This window comes from Herpailurus yagouaroundi, unplaced genomic scaffold (genome assembly GCF_014898765.1).
Source record: "Herpailurus yagouaroundi ecotype Mexico unplaced genomic scaffold, PumYag 203, whole genome shotgun sequence".
Classification (NCBI taxonomy): domain Eukaryota; kingdom Metazoa; phylum Chordata; class Mammalia; order Carnivora; family Felidae; genus Herpailurus; species Herpailurus yagouaroundi.
Window position 1 is genome coordinate 8598728 of NW_024412434.1, and position 12030 is coordinate 8610757.

The 12030-nt window shown below is 37.3% G+C and overlaps 1 protein-coding gene across 1 annotated transcript in view; it reads left to right on the forward strand.

Annotated features, from left to right (window-relative positions):
* Positions 1-12030, forward strand: part of ODAD2 (outer dynein arm docking complex subunit 2) — a 171052-nt gene that overhangs the window by 80715 nt on the left and 78307 nt on the right. The window contains exon 15 of the mRNA XM_040450941.1: positions 7013-7127. Coding sequence (XP_040306875.1) covers positions 7013-7127 — 115 coding nt within the window. The remainder of the gene's footprint in view (positions 1-7012; positions 7128-12030) is intronic.

A 12030-nucleotide genomic window follows, 5' to 3' on the forward strand; every position in this document is an offset into this window, starting at 1 on the left:
ATATTTACTGTAAGAATTATTTTTTTTCTAAGAAGATGTTTCTAAAACTTTTCTGATCATATTGTTTACACAACTATAAAAGGGTAGACTATCATCCTGTATTACCAGGGCCAAGAAATTCTGGGACATACCCTTTCCTGGGGCTGTCACATTCACTACTTTTCTTCAAATTTGATCTCACATAGAACTTTTCAAATAATAGAGATATAAAAACGCTGAGAATCTGTAGAGAAGAGTATAGTTCTTTTCTAATTACAGCTTTTCACAGGGTTATTTAATTCTGTCATCCTTTTCATGTTTCCATTTTTATTATTGCCAAGTTGGTTTCAAAACCTATGGATTTCAGTTGCATCCTTTCATGTGGTATAAGAATATCATGTTCTCCTTAGGCTAACCACATTTAGCAGAAGTCATTGTCATGTATTAGTATTTATCAGTGTAATTTTCAGTGAAAATTGTGAAATTTTTAGAAATCATGAAAAATTATGGTTTCAAACTAGTTTCATTGGCATTGTCAGAAAGAAACTCTACAACCTTGGCATTGCCTACCATGTGGGCACAGACTCTTCACTTTTGTTCATATATGTGTCCTCAATGGGTGGGCAAGCCAGCCAGACTTCTTAACAGTCTTAGCAAATGTTATGATAACAACAACAACAACAGCAAAATTAAGAAACGTAACAAGCAGCTACATCATTTTTGGCTTGTTTGGATTTAATAGCCAGAATATGAATATGTATTCATCTTTCATCTTTCTAGAACTGTTTTTCTGCCAGCCACACAGTTTGACTTCTATGATGAAGTTGAAGATTTTGGTTTTTTTTTAAATCATTATTTTTTTTTTTACAGATAGTTATTTATTTACTTAAGTGAGCTCTATACCCAACATGAGGCTTGAACTCAAGACCCTGAGATCAAGAGCTGGGTGCTCTCCCAACTGAGCCAGCCAGGCACCCCGTGAAGTTGAAGATTTTGAAAACACAAGTCAGTTTTGTGTTTATAATGTCAAAGAATTAATGTAAAATTCAATTGATAACAAAAATGGGAAAAGTTTACATACTACTAGAAATGAATCAGAGCAAGATGCTAATGAGATTTAAAAACTATACAAAAGGATATAGACCCATCGCAATGGACAGTGGTGTAAATTAATGCTACCTATAAGACCACCATTGTATATGCAAAAAAACAATAAAGTTATAAAGAAATTCTATGAAAATGTACTTTCAACTGAAGTCAATTTCAAATGAAAACTTACTCTGGAGGTTAGATTTAGAACTTGGACAGGTACTTTGCAAGAATGAGGTTAAAAATGAATGTATTTGTGTTGGGAGAGATTTTTGATTCGTTGCACATAGACTGTCTTGTTTCAGGTCCATTTGACCAATATTTCACTGGCTGTGGTAAGTATGCCTGAAGCATAGTGCATGATTCCTGCTGTCAAGGAAATTACACAATAATTATAATAATGGGGAGGGAAGTATAGACACATCACTACAAGGCAAAGCACTGTGTCATGAATACCAGAAAGGGGGAGAGCAGAACTCAAAAGAGGCTTAAGGAGGGAGAAGCCAGAGCATTTGTGGGAGAGGTTTTGTTATAGACCTTAGAAGATGGGTTATTACAGCAAAAGATGGGGATGGCATAGGGAAAGGCTTATAGCTGAGAACATTTCTGTTGCCTGTGAGTAAACTATTGTCTCCCCTTTGTGTTCATATGGAACCCCATGCATACATGTATTGTAGCATTTATTATAATTGATTATAATCGTTTCTTTATCTCTCTCATTAGACCGTACTTTCCTGAAGGACAGTTACAATCCTCAAAATTTGCAGATGCTGTATTTGTGAGTTCATATCCCTGCTGAAATTTATTTGTAACGCCCAAAGCAATACTTAACAGCCCTTTTGCATGTGCAGAGCAGGGAAAAATCTGAGTCACCTCATGCAGCTGTCCAGCTGATGCTGAACAAAGCCAGGCTCTGCCTTCTTGTTTCAGCTTTCATACTATAAACAAGTGTCCTTTTTTACAGCCTGTATAGTGCCACATTTTCACACTTCTGTGTTTTGAGTCGGTTATTTTGCTGTTTCAAATGGCCCCTAAGCAGAGTGCTGAAGAGCTATCCAGTCTGATGGTCCCAAGTGCAAGAAGGTTGTGATGTGCCTTACAGACAAAATATGTGTTAGGTAGGAATTGCTCAGGATGAACTGCAGTGCTGCTGGCCATAGGTGGGTCCAGTGTTAATGAATCAACAGTATATATTAAATAAGGTGCTTTACATAGACACACACATAAAACATGGTTATAGATTGATCTGTTGATAAATATGTTCTGACCAAACGCTGTCAGGAAGAAAATTTTGTGTTTCCCCCAAGACCAGTGGTTCAGTATTTACTAATCTCCCGTTTTTAGTGACTTTATAGAACATAAATACCCCATGTAATGAGAATTAACTGTATCTGTTATTTCTGTATGCTGAGCACTTAGTGTTTAGTAGATGGCCCAAGAGTTTATGAGCAAATGCCTGAATATAGGGAATTGGGAGGAATAAATCAGCTCATTGGAAATGTTAAAGACTGAGTTCAGGAGTCAGGGTTTTTTTTAATTTAAATTTTATTTAGTTAACATACAGTGCAATACTGGTTTCAGGTATAGAATTCAGTGATTCATTACTTATATAAACACTCAGTGCTCATCACAACAAGTGCCCTCCTTAGTACCCATCACCCATTTAGCCCATCTGCCACCCACCTCCCCTCACCAACCCTGTTTTTTCTCTATCATTAAGAGTTTCTTGTGGTTTGTTTCCCTCTCTCCTCTCCCCTTCCCCCCATATGTTCATCTGTTTTATTTCTTAAATTCCAAATATTAGTGAGATCATAGGGTATTTGTCTTTCTCTGATTTACTTACTTCGCTTAGCATAATACATTTTAGCTCCATCCACGTCATTACAAATAGTAAGATATTCTTTTTGATGGCTGAATAATATTCCAGTGTGTGTGTGGGGGGGGGGGTACATCTTCTTTATCCTTTCATCAGTTGATGAACATTTGGTTTCTCTACATAGTTTGGCTATTGTAGATAATGCTGCTATAAACATTGGGGTGCATGTACCCCTTCAAATCTATATTTCTGTATTCTTTGGTTAAATACCTAGTAGTACAATTTCTGGATCATAGGGCAGTTCTATTTTTAGTTTCTTGAGGAACCTCCATACTATTCTCCAGAGTGGCTGTACCAGTTTGCATTCCCACCAGCAGTGCAAGAGGATTCCCCTCTCTCCACATCCTTGCCAACAAATGTTGTTTCTTGTGTTGTTAATTTTAGCCATCCTAACAGGTGGTATCCCATCATGGTTTTGATTTGGTTTTTTTCCTGATAATGAGTGATGTTGAGCATCTTTTCATGTGTCTTTTGGCCATCTGGATATCTTATCTGCAAAAGTGTCTGTTCATGTCTTCAGCCTATTTCTTAACTGGGCTATTTGCTTTTTGGGTGTTGAGTTTGATCAGTTCTTTAGAGAGTTTGGATACCAACCCTTCATCACATATGTCACCTTGCAAATATATTTTCCCTTGGTAGACTATCTTTTACTTTTGTTGATTGTTTACTTTGCTGTGCAGAAGCTTTTTATCTTGAGGTCCCAATAGTTCATGTTTGCTTTTGTTTCCCGTGCCTTTGGTCACATGTCTAGTAAGAATTACTGTGGCCAAGGTCAGAGATGTTGCTGCCTGCATTCTCCTCTAGGATTTTGATGGTTTCCTGTATCACATTTAGGTCTTTCATCCATTTTGAATTTTTTTTGTATATAAGAGTGGTCCAGTTTCAGTCTTCTGCATGTCTCCATCTAGTTTTCCTAGCACCATTTGTTGAAGAGACTGTCTTTTTTGCATTGGATATTCTTTCCTGCTTTGTCAAGATTAGTTGACCACAGGGGCGCCTGGGTGGCTCAGTCGGTTAAACGTCCGACTTCAGCTCAGGTCATGATCTCGTGGTCCGTGGGTTTGAGCCCCGTGTCGGGCTCTGTGCTGACCACTCAGAGCCTGGAGCCTGTTTCAGATTCTGTGTCTCCCTCTTTCTCTGACCCTCTCCCATTCATGCTCTGTCTCTCTCTGTCTCAAAAATAAACGTTAAAAAAAATTAAAAAAAAAAAAAGATTAGTTGACCACATAGTTGTGCGTCCATTTCTGGGTTCTCTATTCTGTTCTATTGATCTATGTGTCTGTTTTTGTTCCAGTACCATACTGTCTGATGAGTATAGCTTTGTAATATAGCTTGAAGTCTGGAATCCTGATGCCTCCAGTTTTGTTTTTCTTTTTCAGGGCTGCTTTGACAATTCAGGGTCTTTTGTGGTTCTATACAAATTTTAGGATTGTTTGTTCTAGCTCTGTGACAGATGCTGGTGGTATTTTGATAGGGATTGCATTAAATGTGTAGATTGCTTTGGGTAGTATGCACATTTTGACTATGTTCTTCCAGTCCATGAACATGGAATGCTTGTTCATTTTTTTGTGTCCTCTTCAGTTTCTTTCATAAGTGTTCTATAATTTTCAGAGTATAGGCCTTTCACCTCTTTAGTTAGGTTTATTTCTAGGTATCTTATTGGTTTTGGTGAGGAATCAAGATTTTACTACCATATGGGCAATAGGAAACCATTGCAAAGTTTCTCCTGGGAGTACACACATTTATTGACTATGCTAGGTGGTGTGATGGACAGAATGAATATCCCTGGGGCCCTGCTCTCCAGGAGCTATTACAGAAGCTCCAGAAGCTCCCTTAGGAAGATTAATGTCAGAGGAATTTATAGGCTGGATGGACCTGAGAGAAATTGAAGCCCCCAAATCAAGGGTGCAACTACAATAGCCATCCTGATGTGAGGTGGTAAAGACCAGAATTAGGGTGTTGGCAGGAGGAGCAGGGACGTAAGGGGCAGATACTTGGGTTATCGTGAAGTAAAAGTCATCAGTAAATAACTTGAAACAGAGAATAAGGAAAATGGAAAGGACAAAGTTAAACCCTGAAGTTTGCTACCCCCTGACTTTGTTAGCTCCTATATTTACAAATGTGATTCAAACATGTTTTCCTCATCTAAGGTTATTATTCTGTGCTGTGCTGAGTCTTTTAAGGCATCAGTTAATGGGGTCACAATCCTCAGCCCTTACACCTGCAGCCACTGAGTTGCCTAAGGCTTCAGGTAATGGTTGGGGACAATAGATCTAGCTTTACAATTAATAGTGAATTTTAATAGTTAATTGTGAAATTTTGCCTGGGGGGCCCACACTGAATCCCTCCTTTAAGAAAACCTGGGGATGCATGGGGTGCTCAGTCAGTTGGGCATCCGACTTCGACTCAGGTCATGATCTCACAGTGAGTTCAAGCCGCACATCAGGCTCTCTGCTGTCACTGTCAGTACAGAGCCTGCTTCGGACCCTCTGTCTCCCTCCATCTCTGCCCGTCCCCTGCTCCATGAGCTCTCTCTCAAAAATAAATAAACATTAAAAAAAAACCTGGAAAGGTGTGTCATGCAAATGACTTGTGCTGTATGTCAAGTTATGTCCAGCACTGTACAGTTAAATATTACTAATGCAAGTTTTACTGCTACATTTACAAGAGGGCAGGACAGACCTATCGTTCATTGAGAAATTGCATGTGAATAAATACAGAGACCCAAGGATCAGCAACAATTATGCTTTCAGTGGTATATGTAAAGCAGTAAGATTGTTTAACTTTGTAAAGTAAATCTTTCATTGTGAAGTGCTCAGTCTCTTTACATTTTCCATCAGTTGAGAAATCGAACTTTTTCCGTCAGCAGAAAACTGACAGCTATTGACAGAAAGCTTTAGGTTTAGAAAGCTGAAGTTAAACTTTGTGTTAAAATACTTTCTCAATGTGCATTTTTCTTACTACAAGTCATTCTCTAAGGAGACAATTTATGTCTTACTATAAGCTACTTGCATTAACAATTATTTTATAAGGTTATGCATTACTGATCTCATACTTGGACCCTTTGGAGTGATACATTTTTCCCCCTGGCAAACTCATCTCAGATAATCAAGAAATGTAGTCGTCTTTACGTCAACTTTCAAAAAAGAATTTGAATGGCATTCTAAGCTGGTAGTATTTATTCTGTCTGGGGCTAAATACTACATGTGTTTAACTCAACTTGAGATTAAAAATCAAAGGAGTTTTGATGTTTTTTTATCTTTTTTCATCTGCGTTGAGTTTAACGTATCTTTCCGAACAAAGCCATGTTTGTCGAGGATATTAAGTTTTGTTTGGCCACCTTCTCAACTGCAAGTACTCAATGGACCTTAATGCAAGGTTATGCTCCCTGGACTGATTGATATATAAACAGAAGACAGATGGTGTAGAGATGACTCTGATGATAATTCATTTTTCAGCTAGTCATGAAGATATTTTGATTACAGTGTGTTTAAGTAATTATAACACAGTCTGCAATGTTAGTCTTGCTGGGAAGGAACCACATGGAAAACAAGTTACGTGTTATCCGTGCCTAACAAAGGGTGCACTGTGGTGTAATGATTTTAATTCCTAATGCTAGATTAGGACTGGAGGAGTTTAAAATATGTCATACGGTAAGGTAAGTCAATTAAACATAGACCAAATAAAAAAGGTAACTTCACAGTTTTGAGGCATAAATATTTGTTTTGGAAAGTATATAGATGTTACTATATGAAAGAAACCAGTATTTTGACATTTAGGTAACAGTCTGTGTACTGCTAATTAAAAAATTACATGGCTTGATTTTGAGTTTATGTGAATCATAATTATCACGGAGCTTGCTTTCTGTGTCATGAATTTAAAACCGAAATCCACACTGACAGTTCAGCAGCATGTTATATTCCTGCTATTGTTAAACTTTTGGGGGAAAAAATCTAAGCAAAATGTTAAAAGGAGAAAAGTAGAGTTGTGTGGATAGAAAGGCCATTTAAGTTTTAATTTTCAGATATTAATTAAAATTTATGCTTCTGTTTTTGGCTTCACAAATAGGATAATTGATCGCTTAGATGGAGTTCGTTTGTTATGGTCCCTCCTGAAGAATCCTCACCCGGAAGTGAAGGCCAGTGCAGCATGGGCCCTCTGTCCCTGCATCCAAAACACTAAGGTAAGAACAGACTGCAAATCAGCTCATTCTAAAATATCTAATACTGTATTGAATAATGTCATCACAGGTCACTAGTTACTTTCAACTTAATTTTGGTCCAACTTATCTGGTAGAAAAGTGCTGAATGTTTGTGGCATATGAGCAATGCCTTTTCCTGGTTAGTTTTTAAATGCCAAATCAAACCAGGCTTAGGTGGCAGTGCTTACCAACTTCTGCCTGGCTGGTGCAATTGAAACAGGTACCCCAGGGGCACTGGGTGGCTCAGGTAAGTGTCCGACTTCAGCTCAGGTCATGATCTCACAGCTTGTGGGTTCGAGCCCCGCATTGGGCACTGTGCTGACCACTCAGAGCTTGGAGCTGCTTCAAATTCTGTGTCTCCCTCTCTCTCTCTGCTCCTCCCCCACTCTGTCTCTCTCTCAAAAATAAATAAACGTTAACAAAGAAAAAGAAAAAGGTACCCCAGGTAAAATCAAGGGGAAGAAAAGTTGACTGTTCTTATCTCTTGGGTGATAAGAAAATTGCCTGTGTTTACCTGCTACTTTAAGAAGCATAAAATTGCTTCTATCTTATTTATATAGCCTGAAATATGACAGTGAAAGATCACTAAGTTCTTTGTTACCTTGAAAAAGTCAAATAATTTCATGAATTCCACTTTTCTTAGCTGTCAGTAAATACTGGATATAAAGCCCAAAAATAAAATTTTTACAAGAGAAAAAAAAAAAAAAGACTGAAAGTTTCTGAAGTCTTTTAGCTCTTCATTTGTAAATTTTATTATTTTCTTTAAAGATCCCTTTTCAGCCTATTTCTATTATCTTAAATTTTTTTCTATAGATTTGGAGATTGCCTTTTCAGTTCCTGGTTGCTAGAGATATTTTTCTCTGTTGAACATTTTTATCTAAAGGATTTTATTCCTGTAGTAAATCTAACGTGACTCTGAATATCATCCTAAATATTTGTGACTAGCAATAATCTTTTGTAAAAAGTGAATTGTGGTGTGTACTAATAATAGAAGGAGACCTGTTACAAACTGGTCAATAGAACTATTTTTTTTATAGCAAGGACATAAAAATAAGAACACCTCAAGTGTCAACCTACAGGAAAATGGACAACAGGATGATACTATGGTCATACTGTATCATACAGAGCAGCAGTAGAAAAGGAATGTATTTCAGTAATGGATTCATCAATTATCAGCACACCTCATAAACATATTGCACAAAAAAACCCCAACTTTCAGAAGTAGATACACAATGTAATTCCTATTCTGTAAGGTCCAAAGAAAAATTTTAAATGCAGAATTTAAATACTGTTTAAGGAGCAAGGAAGAACCTACTGAGGAAATACCACTACCTATCTTTGAAGGATATCCTTATCAGTTACCTGAGCTAATCAGCCCAGTCCTTCACTTATAAATATGAACAACTAAGGATCACCAAATATTTAAGGAAGACTAATGGTACTTAAGACAAGCCAGTACTAAAAAGCAGAGTTAACTTCAGAGGAAACAGAGATAATGTAAGGAACAGACTATAACATGAAATTTTAAAAATTTATATCCTCAGAATAAGCAAAAAATTTAGATCCTCAGAATGACCCAAGGGGAATAAATACTATACCTAAAAAGGCTGTTATTAAAAAAAAAAAAAAAGATACATTTATAGATTAACAAAGGGTTTTGGAAATTAAAAACATTTGAGAAAACAATAAATTTAATAGAAGAGACAAATATTAGGTATGACTGAATAGTTATCTGCAAGTTTAAGTCTACTAAATAATAATGTAAAGTAAAAGTAAGAAGAAAATAGCACAAGAAAATACATGAAAGGAAAGAGAGCAGTGGAAGGCTAGAAAAAAATCATCATAAAAAAAAGGGAAGCATCTGTAAATCGAGGAGTTGAAGAAAGATTCTAGTCTTCAGTTTGAGAAGATGCACTTAGTGCCAAGCAGAAAATACAAAGAGAACTATCTATACCTAGACACAAATTCAAATACGGTGTTTCCAGAAATTAGAGGAAAGGAAAAAATTATATAAGAATAAGGATCACACCAGTATTAGACTCAAAATTGTTCACAATAAATTGTAAAAGAAAATGGAACAAATCCTCTACTGTCTTTAGAGGAAGGTATTTTTATCCTGGAATTCTATATCCTACAAAAACTAGCATTCAGGTGAGTGTGGAGTAAGAACAGAATAAAGACATTTTTCTTTTAGAAATGTCAAGACTCAGGAAGCTTATTCTCCATAAACCTTCTCTGAAAAAATAAAAATAAAAAACTGTAGACTATCTTCCAGCAAAACAAAAGACTCTAAGGAGAATAACATTAGTTATAGAAACAATAATAAGCAAATAACTCACTGGAATTGAGTTAAATGTAAATTTGTGTTGATAATATGGCTTTCAAATTTTACAAAGTTTTTAAAAAAGAATTTCTTTAAAATAAAGAAATGACATAAAGTAAAATAAAAGCAGACAGTATAATCACAGTAACAATCTGAATTTAAACTACCAGATGATTCCAAAAACATGTTACATAGTGTAAAGTAATAGGTAAACACATAATAAAGGTCTTTACTTTTCCTGGAGAAGGATGTTATAGATACTGGTTCATTCTCAATCATCATCAAAAATAAAATCTTATTTAAATATACAGTTTAATTTTGTTTCATCGATGAGATGCCATTGTGTCTATATAGATACAAAATGAACATAGTGCTATTATTATGTGTAAATTGTGTCCTTTATTCTTGTGGATTTTTAACTCCAAATCTGCCTATTTATCTATCGCTAGCTGTAAAACGACAAAGACATTGTGTAAGAGACATTTTAATATTTTAATTTGTATTTCCTGCCTAGGATTTTTTTTTTTAAGAAAAAGTGAGAGCAGGGGAGAGGCAGTGAGAAAGGGAGAGTATCCCAAACCAGCTCTGCACTGTCAGTGTGGAGCCCGATGCAAGGCTTGAAGCCAAGAGTTAGATGCTCAACCAACTGAGCCACCCAGGCACCCTCTGTCCAGGATATCTGTCCTGAATATCTGACTGGTCTCCTGTGCTAGCAACCTAAACTGAACCATAGTCAGACACAACCCAACATGTTTGTCTTTCAGCCCTTGGCCCCAGGGCCTAGACTGGATCCAAGCCTCCGTAAAGAGTTCCTACTTGTTCACCTCTGTTGATCTTACCTGCCCTCTGCACATTCTCTACTGCTACTACCTTAGTGTCTTTGAATTTTTCTTAAGAAGAGGACACCTCGGCCCCCATCTTATCACTCCTGATAGAAAACAGACGCACGATCTCTGCTTGTTCACTACTCTTTTTTTTTTAATGTTTATTTTTGAGAGAGAAAGACAGAGTACAAGTGGGGGAGAGGCAGAGAGAGAGAGGGAGACACAGAATCCAAAGCAGGCTCCAGGCTCTGAGCCTTCAGCACAGAGCCCGACGTGGAGCTCAAACTCACAACCTGTGAGATCATGACCTGAGCCAAAGTCAGACACTTAACCAACTGAGCCACCCAGGCGCCCCGATTGGTTCACTACTCTTACCAATAACTACACTCTTCTGTATGCATTATCATTTAGGTAACATGAACATTTGAAGAATTTTAAACAAGGAAGTGATGTGAGCATATTGGTTAATTAGAAAAATATGAGTGGGTGACTAATTAGGCTATTGCAGTGGTTCAGGTGAAAGCAGTTAGAATCTGACCTAACACAGTGCCAATGTGGGCAAACAGAAAGAGTCAATATAAGAAATAATTGTGAAGTAGAATCAGAAATTGGTGTATGATTGGATGTTGGCTGCGAGAAGGAGATCAAGAGAGAGTTTGAGGGGTTTTTTGTTTGTTTTTATATTTTAACTTTGTCAACTAAGAACTAGTAACTTTAAAAACATGAGAACATGATTTGAGGAAAAGATGGCAGATTTGTTTTCATCTAGATAGACATAGCCAGTCACTTGAGTATATGAATCTGGGTGTCTGGAGAAAACTCAGGACCAGAGATGGATGGATATGTGAGAATCATCAACATACCAGAGGTAGCTGAAGTCTGAAGGGTAGAGGACAGGCAGAGGGTGTGGAATAAGGGAAGAAGGGTAATGATGAAGAGGAGTCATAGAAGAAGACTAAGGAGTGATAGGTAATAATCAAGAGAGGGTTGGGGCGCCTGGGTGGCTCAGTCGGTTGAGTGTCCGACTTTGGCTCAGGTCATGATCTCGTGGTTCGTGAGTTCGAGCCCCTCGTCGGGCTCTGTGCTGACAGCTCAGAGCCTGGAGCCTGCTTCCGATTCTGTGTCCCCCTTTCTCTCCGCTCTACCCCTGCTTGTGCTCTGTCCCTGTCTTTCAAAAACGAATAAACATTAAAAAAAAAAAAGAGAGGGTGACAAGAAAGCCAAAAAAGGAAACAAATTCAAGAAAGGGGGGAGCATGTTCAATAATATCATTTGCCCCTAGGAGGTTATTTACCTTTGAAAACCAAAACAAGTATGAAAAAATATGAGAAAATAAGTGATCATTGTTCATAGACATTTTAATTGAGAACAGAGAATTTAAGTCAAATGGCAGTGAGGTAAGAAATAAGGGGAGAAATAGATGTAAAGATAATTAATAGTTCTTTCTAGAAGTTTAGCTGTTAAGAGAAGGAGACAGTATGAAGTTTAGAAGACACCTAAAGGAATGATTAGTATAGGAAAGGTATGAGAGGGAGGGAGAGGGTGTGTGTGTAGCAGATATGGAAGGGAAGAAGGAGGAGAGGGAAGGGAAGGAGAAGGGAAGGGAAGGAAGAGGGAAGTGAAGGAAAGAAAGGGAAGGGAAGGGAGGGAGGCATGAAGCAAGGAAGGAAGGAAAGCTCTCACTATTCCTTAATCTTATAAAGCATCATCACTGAATTCAGAAGTGAGAAAAATATCA